This window comes from Schistocerca americana, chromosome 9 (genome assembly GCF_021461395.2).
Source record: "Schistocerca americana isolate TAMUIC-IGC-003095 chromosome 9, iqSchAmer2.1, whole genome shotgun sequence".
Classification (NCBI taxonomy): domain Eukaryota; kingdom Metazoa; phylum Arthropoda; class Insecta; order Orthoptera; family Acrididae; genus Schistocerca; species Schistocerca americana.
In genome coordinates, this window is record NC_060127.1 from 210,503,985 (window position 1) to 210,523,418 (window position 19,434).

Genomic DNA, 19,434 nt, shown 5'->3' on the forward strand with positions numbered 1-19,434 from the left:
CCATAGTACAAGCAGGCACAAGATTAAACTGTAGTCAACATTTGTTGTATCGTTAATTGTCAAGTTCATTATCATTGCACATTAAATATTAAGGAATGTAGCACAGTACTGAAGCTTTTCTTGCAAAATTAACACACAACCATACCATATGCAACTGCCACATTAGAGATTACTTTAAATATATCTATACAGAAATATTAAACGTAATTACTACTCTATGCCAATAGATTACTATAATACTGTATAATAGTTTGTCTAAAACAAGTAAAAAATTTCAGATTTCATAATTATTTCTCTGTTAGTGCTTGGTATATGACGCAAAACTCATTTTGCTAGGCATCTGTATCACTGGCAAAGGTAGTTCACTGGTTCATCCAAACCAAGAAATTGAAATGGCTCTGAGCACCATGGGACTTAACATCTGAGGTCATCAGTCCCCTAGAACTTAAGACTACTTGAACCTAACTAACCTAAGGACATCACACACATCCATGCCCGAGGCAGGATATGAACTTGCGACTGGAGCGGTCGCACGGTTGCAGACTGAAGCACCTAGAACCACTCGGCCACACCAGCCGGCAAGAAATTAAAAATATTAAGATTTATGCAGTTTAAAATTGAAATCTAGATTACTACCACATCTAGTATCATGTCTGTGTGCATCATGTCTTTGTGATAATGACTCCCCCAACTTCTGTTTGCTTTCAGAATAAGGCATCTTTTTAGCATACAGTGGAAAAAAAATCATGTTGTAAATCACTTTGAAGGGTGGCCTTTATGATTTAGTCATGTATTCAGTATTCCTTTCATATCTCTGGTTGTCTTCTTTTTACACAAGAATACTTTTGGTTTATGGTGTAATTTCCACAGACTAATAAAAAGCAAGAAATTTTAACAGAGGAAAGTATAGCATGTAAGCCACCGTTTTTCACTTAGAGAGGTTCCTAATTTGTGAAGGATGGAACTACTTTTAATAGTCTGCTATACACCTGCTAAGTGTGTGCCTAACATGTAAATTTGAGATCTGCAGGGTAGCACACAAGTCACTGGGCAGTTGGTTAGAAGAAAACAAAAGTAACAGAAAGTACAGTAGGAAGTTTAAACCCATTAAGTTGTTACCACCAAATGGACAATAACCAGATCATTGAATTATTGAAAGCATGATCTGTGAGATGTGTTTACAGCTTTAGTTTTCCGAATTGTCACGATGTTAACGAAAGAAAAAAGGATTTTCAAGTTTATAAAAGTTGTTAATGAATGTGGAAGACACTTTAGATCAAAACCACCACATAGACAATCAGTGTATGGCATGTGAGATAGAGTTGAATGATATGGATGTGTTATGGATGCACCGAGATCTGGCTGCCCAACTACACTATGACTACGGAAGTGGTGAAGAAGAAGTATGAATACAGTCGTCCTGTATGCCCCCTTCGGCACCACACAAATGGGTGGTGGTAGAATTGGCCACCCAAAAACTGTTGCCTTACTATTGAACCTTTTGTCACTGAGTAGTGTTCAATTTTTCGCCATTAAAGCTCTCTATCTTTTTTCATTAGCACATTATATTTTTCAGTTTTTTATTCATGTATAATATTTCTGTTTTGGTTCATTATTGTTTTTCTTTTGTCAGAACCATGCACAATTTAGTGACTGGTGGGCCATTAGCCACTAGCATTATATCTTATGTCTCCACAATGTCTACATAGCAAGAAGGGACAGACAATGCATTGCAAGGGTAGTGAAATAATAAGGAATATTATAAAATCGTATGATCAAAGCAAGGCTAGACAATTGAGGGATGTGGTCAGTATTATTCCTAACGTATCAGTATCCTGAATGAGTATGATGATTTGATATATTTAATTATCTGAAATATATTGTTGATAAAGGGTATCTATATTCCTGACAATGTTTTTCGAATGGCATGAAGTCTTCCCCTCACAAGGCACACCTCGCTAGCTTCTACATTCCTGTCATGTACATTATTCTCAGCTGCTGACAGTACACTGAACATAGTGTTGTGTATTGGATCAATTCTTTATCTTTATCGGTAATAACGTTTATTTGTGAATCACACACTGTCAGTTTGGCAAGCCGAAGGTGAATAACCAGTGTCTGGCATGTGTGCATCACTCTGCTGATGGGTATGCATGTTACTATTTTCATATTGCTCAGATGAAGAACAGGACGAAAAGCCTTGGGTAAGTTTCCATTTCTGTTGTTCACCATTAAACATACGCTGGGTTACAGGGACTCAACCAAAATTGTAACAGAATTGGCGATTTATTTTTGTATGAATTGTTTAGCTTTCCTTGTTCAAAGAAGCATCAGCACTTATGAGTAATGGCTATATTTCCATTGTTGAAAAGTTTAATTGTGCATCTTTCGTCAAAACACAGAATAATGTGCACAAAATCACTGCACGGTAGCTGTTGTGACAGAATCCTGAAACAGTCTCATTAAACAAGCTATTGGTGACCAGAGAGGTCAATAGATTATGGAAAACCTCATTGTGACCGTTTGCTGTAACATAAGAAAAGAAACTTCAAGTTTTTTTCGTATTATGAAATAATCTTTTCACACTCTGTCGATGATTCTTAATCGTTACGCTTCTGGATTGCAAACAAATCCGCAGGACTGCTACGGTCGCAGGTTCGAATCCTGCCACGGGCATGGGTGTGTGTGATGTCCTTAGGTTAGTTAGGTTTAAGTAGTTCTAAGTTCTAGGGGACTTATGACCTAAGATGTTGAGTCCCATAGTGCTCAGAGCCATTTGAACCATTTTTGCAAACAAATAAAAACTATAGCTTCTGCTATATCGCTGTAGATAAGAAAGTTCCATGTTGTTGTTGATGTTGTACTCTTCAGTCCTGAGACTGGTTTGATGCAGCTCTCCCTGCTACTCTATCCTGTGCAAGCTCCTTCATCTCCCAGTACCTACTGCAACCTACATCCTTCTGAGTTTGCTTAGTGTATTCATCTCTTGGTCTCCCTCTGCGATTTTTACCCTCGACACTGGCCTCCAATACTAAATTGGTGATCCCTTGATGCCTCAGAACATGTCCTACCAACCGATCCCTTCTTCTAGTCAAGTTGTGCCACAAAGTCATCTTCTCCCCAATTGTATTCAATACCTCCTCATTAGTTATGTGCTCTACCCATCTAATCTTCAGCTTTCATCTGTAGCACCACATTTCGAAAGCTTCTATTTTCTTCTTGTACAAACTATTTATCGTCCATGTTTCACTTCCATACATGGCTACACTCCATACAAATACTTCCAGAAACGACTCCCTGACACTTAAATCTATACTCGATGTTAACAAATTTCTCTTTTTCAGAAACGCTTTCCTTGCCATTGACAGTCTACCTACATTTTATATCCTCTCTACTTCGACCTTCATCAGTTATTTTGCTCCCCAAATAGCAAAACTCGAGGGCTATCATTCGTCAACATCTCGTTTCGATATCTCGACCGATTTAGGGAACATGAGGAATGTTATAAATATTTCATTCTCCCGCGCGTGAGGTCGGGAGTGAATGCGTTACATACGATCGATTTTTTCGAGATTGGAGACAGATAGAGACCTCTTCCCAAGTCTAAAGAAAATTCCAGTAGTTAACTAAATTTCATGCGCAGTAACGTTCAGTGCAATATGCACCAAACGTAAACTCATAGTGATCCCAATTTTAATGGCAAACTTTTCGAATTTCACGCAGTCACTTACTTAAATGTGAATATCACAATAAGTATGATCATTAGCGAGATGATTGGCGCTTGACCATGAAGTTGACATATAAAGCTACAAGGAACGTAAAAATCAAAGTTTTTTAGTGAATTGTTTCTGTAGAATTGTTTGAGAAATATTATATGGGGTGCGACCCCATTCTATCCCTGCAGAGCCCGGGGGCAAAGAACATGTACCCAACTCAAAATGCTCAGGATGAGTATGGCATGCGTTGCGCTGTTTTGTCATGTGACTCCACACACGCTATACGCGTCTCAATTTGCATCTAGATCAGGGAAAGGAAAAAAAAATCATGTAGTCAGGAATTTTTTCATCCAAGAAAATTGTTATAAGTCGATGCTACGCAGGTCTTTTGTCATCACTTACAAGTCACCATTCGTTTTCCAAAATATAAAAATACTCCATACCCCTGGTGTTAGCCGCCAACCACCGCAGCCCCATTCCCGCCTACGACTATCTATTGTATGGGCGCTCTTGATCAACCTCAGCAACCGACCCCATAATTCTGATAGTACGCAGTAATGACGTACTGTACAGCTTTCAAACATTCGAGCACACGTGTTGTTAGGCACACTCCATGCATCTGTAGGGGAGAGCAGGCTATGCTCACGCGCAAGGTGAGGTGTTAGTGCTGCCTACTGTCTTTTGAGTATCTTCTCCCACACAAGACTGGTAAAAACATGGCGTCCTGAGCTCACACCCACTCAGTGTCGATATCACCATTGCTCACATGCCACAAGAATACGCTCACATACAAACATATGTACACACAAGTGTACATTCCTTGTTGATTTGTTTAATTCCGCGTAAAACTGTCATTTCATGTAATGAAGAGCTTTCAAAGGCTGTCTATTGCATGGTCTCTGCAGAATCCAACCTATTTAGACATTCATAAAATATGTCATCTTATATACTGTCAGCACAGAGTTACACCACGACGATATTTAAGCATTGGTTATTATACTCGGAATAGAATTCCATTGTTCTTCACACTAACCATAATGTCTGAAAGTTAAGAGGGAATCTTTATGTTTTAACGTACCAATGTCAGAATTACAAAAGTTTTTTGCTGTGTAGTCTCTGTCAACAAAAATTCAGCAAAGCTCTACCATGTAAACATTGCCAACCTAATTTTTGCACTGCAACTTTTTCAAGGCATTTGGTAAGTTTTTGTACACAAGTTGAGGTTGGCTACACGGTAACATACAATACTACTTTAGTTTGGATGTCGAGTTTTGAATGTGCTATAAACATTGAAAACAGCCGCTAATGATGACAGAAGCTGCAGAGATTGCAATTAATGTTAGATATGCAGTTTCTGTCCATGTAATGTCTTCTTTCATCAAGGCAGTGCAGAAATTACATAAATGGGATAACATTTGTTGTTAACCACATAAAACCACAGTTTGTGCTCGGCTCTTTGTAAATTTAGTCACACTCACTTTCATCGAATGATTTTAACAATATTATGGCAATATATGGAAAATGATTTTTACTGACATAACACATTGAATAAATAAGAAATATTGAACCTGCCAATATGACCCATCTGTTTTGATACATGGTGCCTTCGAAGAATAATGTCCCAGTAAAGAACATTACCTTAACCCTTTAGTGACCAAATTATTTCCAGCAGTTGTAGACTTTTTATGAACACTTTATTGGGCTAAGAACCCATACATAATATCATAGTTTAAATCTTGAAAGTGGGAGTTTAGCCTACAAGTATAAAAAAAATTAGTGGGAACTATTATTCCCACCGAACTCTGGAGTAACTTCACTTGCTAATTTAAAAAATGTAAATCCCTTATTTTTTAGCACAAAAAACATGTTAAACATTACATTTATATTTGTATTAGTTCATATTGTCCTTTCAGTTCACTGAGGTGATGTACAGTGGAACTTAGAGAAGCATGGTGCTACACACAAAGGTACACAACCGTTGCTACACATTACTTTTGTTCTCTTTTCTTTGTTCTTGGTGATACATTGGCAGTATCTTCTGTTTCTTGTAACTTTTGTAGGCAAATGAGATCCAACTTCCTCCAGACGAACTTCATCTGGTACTCCAGACATGCCTCTTTTTGGTGTTTGAAAATGAACGGGCCTTCCTCTTTGATTATGACTTGAGAAGCCAGAGATAAATCTATCCACCCCTCCCATTATTTTATTATACTCTGCCACAGCCAATGGGCAGAATACTTCACTTCTGCTTCGATCTTCGTTCCTACTCAAAATAGTTGTAATGTGTTTGGGATTGTGGTAATTTGATAGTATACGCTGCTGCAACGCATGACCTGACAGCAAATTCGAATTCTCCCTTACTAAATCTAGGATTTTTTCAGCATATCAGGCAAATCCTTCCTGTTTGAACGAACAGTTCCATTGCTATAAAGTCCACAAGACTGTGTAACTCTTCCGTTATTCGTACTGTTGTAAAATAATTGTCAACTGCTACCAGCCATTGTCTTTGTTAGAGTAAGCACAACTTCTTCACGCAAAGTAAATTCAGATGTATCATTTGTAGTTCTTTTTTCAGTGTAGATGTCGAAGTTTATGATGAACCCACTACTAGCATCAGCTACACACCACACTTTATATCCTTACTTCACTGGTTTCATTGGCATATGTTGTTTGAGTGCTGACCATCCATTCAAGGCCACCATACATTCGTCAACTGCTAAAGCAGAAGCTGGTTTGTACACTTTACAAAGATTATTTGATATTGCACTGATGACAGGTCGAATTTTGTGTAACTTGCCATAACCTGGTTTTCCTTTTTTGACACACATGCTGTTGTCATTGCAATGCAGGTTCTCAACTTTTTTTTTGTATCTAAGCTTTGTTTTGACTGATGAGATAGCAGTTACTCCAAAAATAGGATCACTGCTCCAATAATTTCCGAGTTGAGGAAGCTGATGAACACCCATCAAAATAAGCATTCCTAAAAAAAGCTTTTAGCTCAGGAACAGCAATGTCCTGCCAGCTGGAAGATACTTTAATTGTTTTCTTCACTAACTTGACAACACGCCTTTCCTGCCGTGCATATAAGTTTGCCTGATTGTAAATATGAAGCAACAACTCTTCTGTAAATATAGACTCGAAATATTTTACTTCTTTATCAGACTTTGAGAAATTTGCAATATTTTCTGCGCTTTCTTCTGATTCCTGTGGAAGATTTTCAAAATAAGAAATATTCTCATTCCACATTTTATCTGGGGTTGAATCAGATGGACTTGCCTGACAAGGAGACATGTTTCCAATTTCACTTGTGTCTATTGTCAAATTGAAACAGTTGTCTTCATTTGAAACAATAATGTTATTACCATTTTCGTTGAAAATCTGTGAAGTATTTGGTGACTCAAAATCGTCATCACAGTCAGCATCGATATCTGAATCTTCTACATCTTCTGGAAAAAGCGTAAAAAATTCTGAAAACCACTTCTGGCGTCAGTCCAGGAATTCTAAACAATAAGAAACGAACAATAACTACGATGCCGATTGGGCAGCCATATGCATTGCACTTCACCCAAGTTCAGTGGGAAAAATAGTTCCTACTAACTTACCTTGTAACATTTACGTAATTTTCAGTCAAATACAGCAAATAATACGAATACTATCTCCCTTGTAAATATAAAAGTAGATAAATACAACACAAATCACTTCACAGGCAAAGGGAATGCACACTAAACAAAAAACGCTGTAGAGTTCGAAACAGTGGCTCGTTTCCACGCGGGAACTGCGCTTCTGCATTGATTGACTAACAAAGTTAACATACAACCGCTTTCGCACACCCGTTGACAATCTACATGTAGTTAGCACACTCTAACAGAGATGGCAGCAGAAGTTAGAAGTGGGAACATGGATGACGGATTACCACTGAACTTACAGCGAAAACAGATAAGTGGGAACTATAGTTCCCACTGGTCACTAAATTGTTAATAAACTCATTATCCCATTAGCTTTGTAGGAGCACGAGTGTCAGTTCATTTCCTAGACTGTATGACTGGTTCTCAAAACTGATAAGCTCTTAACATTATCACGGCCATTGATATGTCTTTGTTTTTCATCGAATATTCTGCAGGTCTACCATCATGTCACCAATTCTGCATGATATAATGGAATCCAATACTATTTCTTATCATTGAAAAGTTGCATAGAAACTATGTATAAATACAATAATTATTTCGTAAAATGCACATAATTTGCGAAAGAATATAGCAATGCGTCATCAGTGCAGCTATTACTCTACAGTTCACTGGTAATACGCCGTTGGCAATTCCATCGTACTGTCCGATTAAACTTCAAGTTTACACTATGTCACCTGCTGCTTATGTTAAGAAATTCACAGATGGAATTTTTGAATAAAGGCTCCTGATTTCCATTTCATAAGAATTCGTTCTGAACATGGTGAGTATATGTTGATAACTGTCGAATGAGAGTGTGTAATCTTTATAGTGGGAATGACCTGAAAATTACATTTTTCGGCTCGATTGCATGAAAAATCAGGCAAATTGTAGAAAGCTCTTAACAGTTTTAATTACAGTTAATTTAATAGACTAACGTATCCATAGCATGGGACGTGCAAGTTACATAACAATAATAGTAATAATCCAACGTGATCCATATTGAAAATAGCTGTCTGAATTCAGTGTTAACATTGTTAAGACGTAAGGATCTTTTTACGTTATCCCAGGATATGTGCAATCATAGGACTTAATATATAAATTAGCCGACTGCCCGGTTACGTATTTCTCGTTTCTTATTTTAGATCTGAGAAGAAATGAAATCCTTCCTGTAGTGCAAAAAACAAACTTAGTTTCAGTTGCTGTAAGCTTGAGATGTAAACCTAGCAAGAGCGATTAAACTGCTGCTGCTGCGGAAGGTGGCAGTGCGAATGAACTTCTGTTTATTTACATTTCGGGTAATCCACACCAAGCGAATCAAAGGGTCCCACAAAACCACCTGCAAACTGAATGAATTTTTGCACAGTTGCATCTTGTAGAATAAAACAAAACATTCACTAAACCAAAGGAGATATTTGGATCAAATGCGAAACTCTGCTCAACACACTTTTTTGATGTCAAGGCTGTGTTCGCTATTTTCGAGCTACAAAAGGTCAAAGTTGGGAACAGCTGGCTGTGACAATTTTTCAACCGTTTTGTGACCGCAATAGTTTATCGACAAGGATTACTGAGTGCCATTTGGTAGATCCACAGAGAAGTTGCATATTTCTACCAAACTTTGCCTTGCTGTTATTTGTATTCTAACAGTTATTGATGTATAAACATGCCATTAATTTGTATAATATTTTTGCATATTCTCATGCCAAATTGCTGAATTTGTTTCTTAAGAAAGAACAGTCGTTTCTCTACTGGAGGAAAGGTTTTGTTACTTTTGGAGACACTATGGATAAGGTTAAAGGTATAAGCTTGGAAATACCCCCGTCAGACATTCCTAAACCATTCTTTAATTCCATGATTTACAGCTTGTACAAAAAATTCTATTACTGTTAGTCTGAACAGCACACTTAACACACAATATCAAACAAAGCTAAAACGTAAGTTTTTGTACCAGAGAGAACCCTTTCCAGTCTTTCTGCCAGACATTGCTTATGTAACTATGTGTGTTTAGGCATGCTATCTTGTCTGACCATTCTTGTTGAAATGATGATTCAGGAACTAGCCTGTGGTACTGACAAACATTTTGGAGTAAATGTTAACATTTGCAAATCTCTCTATTAGGAACTGTATTACGAAACACAGTGTTTTCCACTTCAGCTCATTCGGTGGGTTGACATAATCCAAACAGCATCATCAAACCTGATTATTACATTTTTAAGATGAACTCACTAATTCTGATTATGGATCTGCATCAACTGTAGAATATTACAGAACTAATGAAAATTTTTGTCAGACAAGGACTTGAACATGGATTCCTTGTTTGTCACAATCAGTCACCTTGATCAGTATTTCACACCATGGCAAGGCAATGACAAGCGAAAACAGTGTTTTACCCTGTAGTGGAATCACAGTAATGTAGTCCAAGCATAGGGGATTAGAGACACCAGAATTGGGATTTGAGCCGCTCCTGGAGGTGTGCTCAGATAGCCGAAGTTGTTAAGGTGGCTGCTCATGAGATGTGGGAAATCCAGGTTCAAGAGCCAATCTATCACAAATTTTCGTTTGTTCAGAAATATTCTGCAGGTGATGCAGTACCATCTTTGTGAATGCATTCTTAACTGAATGCAGCTGTTGATGGGGAGTGCAGTTCTCAGGCATTGCATTGCAGTATTAGAATTTTGCTGAAAAACTGTTTTGTTTGAACCCATCAGAATCTGTGATCTACCCACAAATTTCATTTTGTACTTTGTAAATCTTGATCTTAATGTAGCTTTGCGAATGTTAGTTTGAGACTTTGTGTCAGTTTTTGAGGAGAGTGGCTAAGACTGTGAAAAATAGAACTGACCCTCTCCGCAATTTCCATTTGTTCATTCCATTCCCAGCTAAAGCCTCTGAGGATGGTAGTGTAGCGGCAAGTTTCTTGCAGACCTCATTCTGACACATTGGGTACAATTTTTTTTTGTGTTCTTAATTCAGCTGCTCTTATCAAAAACACCATTTAATGACACTTTTTTGTCTTCCCCCCTCCCTCTTCTAACGGATTGTGATAATACGTTTGCAAGGAATCAAACCAAGTGAGAAGCTGTGCTTCATATTAGAAGCAGATCATTGAATCTGTTTCGTGGTCGTAACCAGAGCATGTTTGTGCAGTCTTTGTTGACCGTATTGGAATGCGTTCAGTGCATTTTTACAGCACTGGGTAACTGACAAAACAAAAGTTGTGTTTTTATTGCTGGCTTGACAACCAAGTTAGCAACAAAAGACAAAAATGTGCTTAATTTATTTATTGGTTATAATTAAAATCAACACACTCATCAATAGGTGATATGTACAAATGTACTTCTCAAGTGCTAGAACCCCCCCCCCCCCCCCCACACACACACACACTTGCTAACATGGCTTGTATTTTTAACTGCTGATGGCAGCGACAAGACCAGATTGTGATAAAAATTGTAACACAGCATACGTTAGAATAGAAAAGAATCTTTGTCACATGACGTGTTATGTAGAATCATTTGATTGAAATATTGGTGACTCATCGGTGAATAATTCTAGGCATACATAAGTACACCTTAAAATGAGATACATTAAAACATAGCATATGGATGCTCCTAGAAGCACTTTGCAACATAAAAAGATAATTACATGTTAAATTTCTTCCTGTTTCTTAAAATTTGCAATGTGGTTTAAAATCTTTCCTTTGTAAGTATTTTTCATGTTTGTTGCTCTAGTTTAAAAACATGGACATAATTCGTAAGAGCACATACTTCCATAAAAGTAGTATATATTTATACATCTAGATATTTGGATACATAGTTTACCGATACATAGTTTACCGATACATAGTTTATAAGTACGGACACATATAGAAAGAATATATATCTCCATTAAAAGGGAACATAAGCATGCACATAGAATGTAATGTAGAGAGAGAGAGAGAGAGAGAGAGAGAGAGAGAGAGAGAGAAACAGGAAAACAAAACAAATGTAATATCCCCTACTTGTCTTCCTTATTTATAAAATCATCCACACTGTATTAGCATTTCCTTTTTAGCTAAGCTTCAAAGCCCTGTAATATTTAGTATTTTCAGATAATGTTATTCTGGGGCAAGATAACATGTAATCTTGTTTGTTCCTTGTTTAATAAGCACATGTACATGAATCTTCCTCAAAAAGATGTGGATTTTTTAACTCAACTCAGAGAAGTGTTTCAAGCTGGTCTCTGTGGCCGAGTGGTTCTAGGCGCTTCGGTCCTGAACCGCACTGCTGCTACGGCCGCAGGTTTGAATCCTGCCTTGGGCATGGATGTTTGTGATGTCCTTAGGTTAGTTAGGTTTAAGTAGTTCTAAGTTCTAGGGGACTGATGACCTCAGATGGTAAGCCCCATAGTGCTCAGAGCCATTTGAACCGTTTTGAAGTGTTTCATATATAAACATAGAAGGAACTGTCAGTAACTCAAGGCTTGCAAATAAAGGTGTGCATGATTGTCTGTTGTTTGTTCCAGTCGTAGCTGTGATAATTTTTTCCTGTAGCTTGAACACTCTGAGGAGGCTTCCTTTTTCGAGTCCCCAAAAAATTATGTCATATCTTACAACTGATACAAAATATGCATGATACACAATTTTCCTAACAGCTAAGTCAGCTACTTTATTTACAACCCTTATTGCATAAACAAAACTATTTAACTGCTTCAGTAAGCAATCCCTGATGTTGTATAGCAACCTTCTGTTACCTGTTTGTAAGATGAGATGTGAACCAACTTAAAGATTTTTCATGGAAGCCGTATGAAGATAATTTGAGGAGCATCTGATTGTGGTTTACCATATCAAATGCCTTACTGAGGTCACAGAAAATATCGGATATGCTCTCCTTGTTGTCGAGGCATTTGCTTATTTTAGTGATCAGTTCATTAATGGCGTGCACAGTGCTTCGGCTCTCCGTAAATCCATACTGATTATTAAGAATAATGTTATTTTTATTGTTATCAATATAATGGAAGGAAACATTCCACGTGGGAAAAATTATATATAAAAACAAAGATGAGGTGACTTACCGAACAAAACCGCTGGCAGGTCGATAGACACACAAACAAACACAAACATACACACAAAATTCAAGCTTTCGCAACAAACTGTTGCCTCATCAGGAAAGAGGGAAGGAGAGGGGAAGACGAAAGGAAGTGGGTTTTAAGGGAGAGGGTAAGGAGTCATTCCAATCCCGGGAGCGGAAAGACTTACCTTAGGGGGAAAAAAGGACAGGTATACACTCGCACACACGCACATATCCATCCACACATACAGACACAAGCAGACATATGTCTGCTTGTGTCTGTATGTGTGGATGGATATGTGCGTGTGTGCGAGTGTATACCTGTCCTTTTTTCCCCCTAAGGTAAGTCTTTCCGCTCCCGGGATTGGAATGACTCCTTACCCTCTCCCTTAAAACCCACTTCCTTTCGTCTTCCCCTCTCCTTCCCTCTTTCCTGATGAGGCAACAGTTTGTTGCGAAAGCTTGAATTTTGTGTGTATGTTTGTGTTTGTTTGTGTGTCTATCGACCTGCCAGCGGTTTTGTTCGGTAAGTCACCTCATCTTTGTTTTTATATATAATGTTATTTTTATTGTTATATTTTTCTAATTGGTTACACACTACTCACTTAGGTATATTAGAAATAATTGGTAGTACTGAAACTGGGTGAAAATTTCCTACCTCCTCTTGTCTGCCTTTTTGTAGATAGGTTGAACTTTGCATACTTCAGCCTGTTCGGAAAGCAGCCCTCATCAAATGATAAATTTATTATGTAACAGAGTTGGGGTGCAATATTATCACATCCTGCATTTGTTATTTTTCTTGGAAAACAAAATAGCGTTTTTGTTACAAATATCTTCTTTGGATTACAGACCGTTTCAATTTTAAGTCATCTTAAGTGTGGCCAAAACTATCATAGAGCTTGCATTACTTTTTTAGCCCTCCAGTGAAAATGTCCTAAAATCATGAGTTTTTGCATCATGAACTCAAATTTTGTACAGTTTAAGTTGTTGTATGTTGTTGTTGTTGTTGTGGTCTTCAGTCCTGAGACTGGTTTGATGCAGCTCTCCATGCTGATCTATCCTGTGCAAGCTTCTTCATCTCCCAGTACCTACTGCAACCTACATCCTTCTGAATCTGCTTAGTGTATTGATCTCTTGGTCTCCCTCTACGATTTTTACCCACCACGCTGCCCTCCAATGCTAAATTTGTGATCCCTTGAAGCCTCAAAACATGACCTACCAACCGATCCCTTCTTCTAGTCAAGTTGTGCCACAAACTTCTCTTCTCCCCAATCCTATTCAATACCTCCTCATTAGTTACGTGATCTACCCACCTTATCTTCAGCATTCTTCTGTAGCACCACATTTCGAAAGCTTCTATTCTCTTCTTGTCCAAACTGGTTATCGTCCATGTTTCACTTCCATACATGGCTACACTCCATACAAATACTTTCAGAAACGACTTCCTGACACTTAAATCTATACTCGATGTTAACAAATTTCTCTTCCTCAGAAATGATTTCCTTGCCATTGCCAGTCTACATTTTATATCCTCTCTACTTCGACCATCATCAGTTATTTTACTCCCTAAATAGCAAAACTCCTTTACTACTTTAAGTGTCTCATTTCCTAATCTAATCCCCTCAGCATCACCCGATTTAATTTGACTACATTCCATTATCCTCGTTTTGCTTTTGTTGATGTTCATCTTATATCCTCCTTTCAAGACACTGTCCATTCCGTTCAACTGCTCTTCCAAGTCCTTTGCTGTCTCTGACAGAATTACAATGTCATCGGCGAACCTCAAAGTTTTTACTTCTTCTCCATGAATTTCAATACCTACTCCGAATTTTTCTTTTGTTTCCTTTACTGCTTGCTCAATATACATATTGAATAACATCAGGGAGAGACTACAACACTGTCTCACTCCCTTCCCAACCACTGCTTCCTTTTCATGCCCCTCGACTCTTATAACTGTCATCTGGTTTCTGTTCTATAGTGAATATATAAAAAATTTGACAGAAATTGGAGATAGTGACTTGAGGATGAGTTCTAAAATTGATCCAATTGACATGAAATTACCCTGCTGTTAAAGGAGTAAATTTGTTATTTATCCTTCATGTTTATATGCAGACTGAAGTGATGTAAGAAAATTTATACTAAGGTCGGGATTCAAAACCAGGTCTCCATTCCCATTTTTGTTTGATGCTGGGTCTCCATTCCCATTTTTGTTCGATGCTGAGATGCTGTTCCAGCACAGCTGGAGAGACTCTGAAAGGCTATTCGTGTTTAGGAGGAATACCAAGTGGGCTGAGGCATGAATGGGAATTTGGGTTGAGGAGAGAGGTGTATAGGGTAGTCCATGCAATTACTCAAAGCCACTGTGCCTCGGTGGCAGAGTGGTTAGCACTACTGCCTGATGAACGAGCGACCAGTGTTTGCATCCCGGCCTTGGTACTAATTTTCATTTATTGCCTCAATTTGGTTGTAGATGTTTGAGACTTGAAAAGGTCTCTGGAACCAAATATTTTCATTTGATATTATGTATCCACATGCAGACAAAAAAATTTTGTGGGTGGTTTTCAGATATACATTGAAAATTTTACGTAAATGTGTTGCAAAGAAAACGGAACATGCAATAATATTATAACTAATCCATGTAAAGTAATACAAAATGTGAACATGTTTCTGTTACTGTGACAGTCATATTATGTTCTTCATAAGTCTAGTTTAGTTAGTTTCTGGATGTTCTGTGAATCATATTCATGGCAACTCACAGTGGTGTTGACTTGTTAGTTGGTTTAGAAATAAGATACATTTTGTCTATGAAAACATGGCTATGATCTGGCCATTCATGTAACAAGGTTTTTGAAATCGTAATGTGCAAAAAAATTTTGATGAAAGTAACAGAGCCACATAATTCTATCTAATCAACAATTCACCTATCGTTGTCTGCCAGCAACTTTAATTCACAAGAGATGTGGTCAGATATTTTTATAGTGGATACTTTGCTATCTTTTAGCAAGAGTAAGATTATGCTGTGGATAGTGAAGGCTATTTTAATTCATAGTGTTATATTTGTGAACACAACTATTTTAACATTGTACACGATTCTTCACAGAGAGACTCCAAGAGAAAGTAATTATATTGTGTGGCTGTCATTCGGTTGCTGACTGAAGTGCACATGCGGTGGTGGCAATCGTTGCATTGCATGCTGATGTTGGCAGTTCATGGACCCTTTTTTTATTTATTTATTTATTTTATTTTATTATTTTTTTAGCAAATCAGATTGTAGTATATGGTAACCAAAGAAATACTGAATCTAAGATTAATTTTGGGAGAAGATATGAATTAATTACATTTGCCTTTGATTCTGAGAATGCCAGAATAATTTTTGCTGAACTGGTTTTTATTAATTTAAAGCTGCTGACTGACTGTGGTATTTCTTCGTTGATCGGGAAAAACTAGTGTGCTGACAAATTGACCTGTACTGTAGCCTGAAGCTTAGGCTAGGTTGGAATGCGATGGTTTGTTTCTCACTTGGCGAATGAAAAAAAAAACTAGATGTGATGACAGACTGACCTCTAATGTAGCCCGAGAATTAGGTTAGATTGGAATGTGATAATTTCCTTGTGATTGGTGAAGCCTGCGTATCTCAATACGCAAATATGATTGCCATAATAGACTGATGTGTAGCGTAGCTGGAGGTATACATTTGTGAGTGTAAAAATATATTTGTATGTCCTATTTCTGTATTTACGAAACATTCCAACAATTGGGCTACATTCTAAGCTAATAGAACGAAGTACCTGCTAACTTTATTTATGAACCATAGGAAATTACAAATGAGAATCTCATTGGCTGACTCCTATCTCTGATTTGTGATTCGTTGTGTTGACTTCCCATATTTTGTCACACAAACAGTTACCAGCAGCAGCATGCAATGGAAAAACCAATGACACCGTCAGTGCACTTGTACCTAGGTTGCCTAATTCTTTTTATGTAGTAGCTTACATGGTTTCCAGATATATTTATACAAATTAATCTAGAAGTAATTACCATAATTATCAGTTTGAGTAGATTTGTTCTAGTCATAGTTTGTTTTTAGTATACTTCACAGAATTAGTGAGTGGTTGTTGATTCTGTCTGTTGGTGTATAACTTGAGTTGTTCCACATCAGTTAGAGCTCTCCTTCTTCATGGGATTTATGGAACACAATGTGTGAATAAATAAGATGAATGAAAGAATATCATTGCAACACATTTCTGCTAATGAATTCTTTGTATCTTTGTGGAAGTACCCCAGAAAATTATTCCGTATTACATCAATCAATGGAAGTATGCAATGTAAGCTAATTTTCTAATGCTTCCATCACCAAAATCAGCTATTAATCATAGAGCAAATGTTGCTGAGCTCATGCATTTGAGACCTATAATAAGTGATTTCTAATTCATGCTCTAATCAAATTCAGCTGTGTTTGGAACATTGTGGTGTGTACATAACCAAAAAAAAAGCAATATTTATGATTTATCAGTGTAAGATGGAAGGTAATTTATATATAGCAAGTGCAGGAGTAATCCTGAATTGAACCCTGTGGAATGCCACTAGTAATTTGTCGCCACTCAAAAGATTATTCGTCATGAGAGCTCTGTTAGCTATCCAAAATTACTTCTCTTTGGTTCGGTTAAATAAAAAAACCAATAAATATAAAAATCCAATAAACTTTAATTAGCTCAAAAGAATGTTGTCGCTTGCACAGTAAAATGATTTAGATGGGTCACAAAAACCTGGTGGATAAAGTCTTCCCATTCATATATTACAAAACATAATTATTGAAATGGTAGTCGGCATGTTCAGTGGAGAAGCTCTTTCCAGAATCCAAATTGTGACTGACTCAAATCCTATATCTCTGACAGAAAAACAATGTGTCTGTTGAAAAGAGACGTGTATTGAGCTATAAGGCATCATTCAACTGGAAGACAGTAACATGTGATGGCCCCCCCTCCCCCTCCCGCCCCCAAGATTCCATCTTAGAGCCCTTATGTTTTCATGTGTACGTTAATGGTCTGTCATCAGTAACATTACTGGATGTCAAGCTTGTTTTGTTTGTAGATGATACGAACATTGCAAATAGTAAATCAAGTACAGCCTTAGAAAGGTTGGCTAGTGAAATTTTCGTGGACGTTAATAAATGTCTGCTAGCCAATTCTGTCATTGAACCTTGAACAAACCTACTACGTGCCGTTGAGAACTTGTAACAGATTTCCTGTCAGTATAAGCATAAAACATGCTGACAAGCAGATAGAAGAAGTTGAGAGTGTTAAGTTCTTGGGATTACAGCTTGATAATAAATTTAGCTGAGAGGAACATACCAAAGAACTGCTGATGCGCCAAAGCAGATCTCTATTTGGTATGTGAATGTTGTCCGACATAGGTAGTTGTTGTTGTTGTGGTCTTCAGTCCTGAGACTGGTTTGATGCAGCTCTCCATGCTACTCTATCCTGTGCAAGCTTCTTCATCTCCCAGTACCTGCTGCAACCTACATCCTTCTGAATCTGTTTAGTGTATTCATCTCTTGGTCTCCCTCTACAATTTTTACCCTCCACGCTGCCCTCCAATACTAAATTTGTGATCCCTCGATGTCTCAGAACATGTCCTACCAACCGATCCCTTCTTCTAGTCAAGTTGTGCCACAAGCTCCTTTTCTCCCCAATTCTATTCAATACCTCCTCATTAGTTATGTGATCCACCCATCTAATCTTCAGCATTCTTCCGTAGCACCACATTTCGAAAGCTTCTATTCTCTTCTTGTCTAAGCTATTTATCGTCCATGTTTCACTTCCATACATGGCTACACTCCATACAAATACTTTCAGAAACGACTTCCTGACACTTAAATCAATACTCGATGTTAACAAATTTCTCTTCTTAAGAAACGCTTTCCTTGCCATTGCCAGTCTACATTTTATATCCTCTCTACTTCGACCATCATCAGTTATTTTGCTCCCCAAATAGCAAAACTCCTTTACTACTTTAAGTGTCTCATTTCCTAATCTAATTCCCTCAGCCTCACCTGACTTGACATAGGTAGTATAAAAGTAAAAAAGCTAGCCCACAATGCGTACTTTCATTCCATAATGTCATACGGGATTATTTTCTGTGGTAACTCATCAAACAAGCTATAGTTTTCCAAGTCCAAAAATGTGCAATACAAATTATTTGCATTGTGAACTGAAGAACGTCCTGCAGAGGGCTGTTGAAGGAACTTCGATACCAACTAATGCTTCCTAATATAATTATTCTTTAATGACATGTGTTGGGGGGATGTTTAAGGGGGACTAAACTGCTAAGGTCAGCAGTCCCTTTAATGACATGTGTCATTAAAAATATATCTTTTTTCAAACAAACAGCTCAGTTCATGTAATCAATACTAGAAATAAGAACAACTTTCACAAAGATTTAAATTTACTGTCTTTGGTTCAGAAAGTATCCTCTATTCATCAATACACATTTTCAATAACATGCTAACAGCCATAGAAAGTTTAACAAATAATAAAGTTCAGTTTGAGAAGAGTCTAAAGGATTTATTGGTTGCCAACTTCTTGGACTCCGTTGATTTCTTAGCATAACCGATTGATGTATCTCTCTCTCTCTCTCTCTCTCTCTCTCTCCCTCCCTCTCTCTCTCTCTCTCTCTCTCTCTCTCTCTCTCTCTCTGTGTGTGTGTGTGTGTGTGTGTGTGTGTGTGTGTGTGTGTGTGTTTTATTAACAGACATAATGTGAATATTGCATACAATATTACTTATGTACAAATTTTATGCAGTAATGCGATCATTGTTTATTTTTTAAAGTGTTGCTACCTTAGCCTAAGAGTTGTCATATGCACCTAAGTGTATTGAACATTTAATATTTAGTGACAAGTTTTATATCCTTTTAAACAGAAATATCATTAAGATTTGTTTTACCAATTCTACAACCACAAGGGCAATGTCATTTGGAGTCTGTTGAAGGTACATTACCATATCTGTTCTTA

The 19,434-nt window shown here is 37.4% G+C and overlaps 1 protein-coding gene across 6 annotated transcripts in view; it reads left to right on the top strand.

The window, feature by feature from the left end:
* Nucleotides 1-7,634: 7,634 nt before the first annotated feature.
* The window catches only part of LOC124550851 (zinc finger protein 501-like), a 252,982-nt gene continuing 241,182 nt past the window's right edge, over nucleotides 7,635-19,434 (top strand). For 2 of the 6 annotated variants that reach the window (XM_047125585.1, XM_047125586.1), the window contains exon 1: nucleotides 7,641-8,162. In XM_047125585.1, coding sequence (XP_046981541.1) covers nucleotides 8,160-8,162 — 3 coding nt within the window. In that variant the 5' untranslated portion in view covers nucleotides 7,641-8,159. Of the gene's footprint in view, nucleotides 8,163-19,434 lie in introns of all 6 variants that reach the window. The other 4 variants (XM_047125584.1, XM_047125583.1, XM_047125582.1 and 1 more) reach the window with 4 other exon arrangements.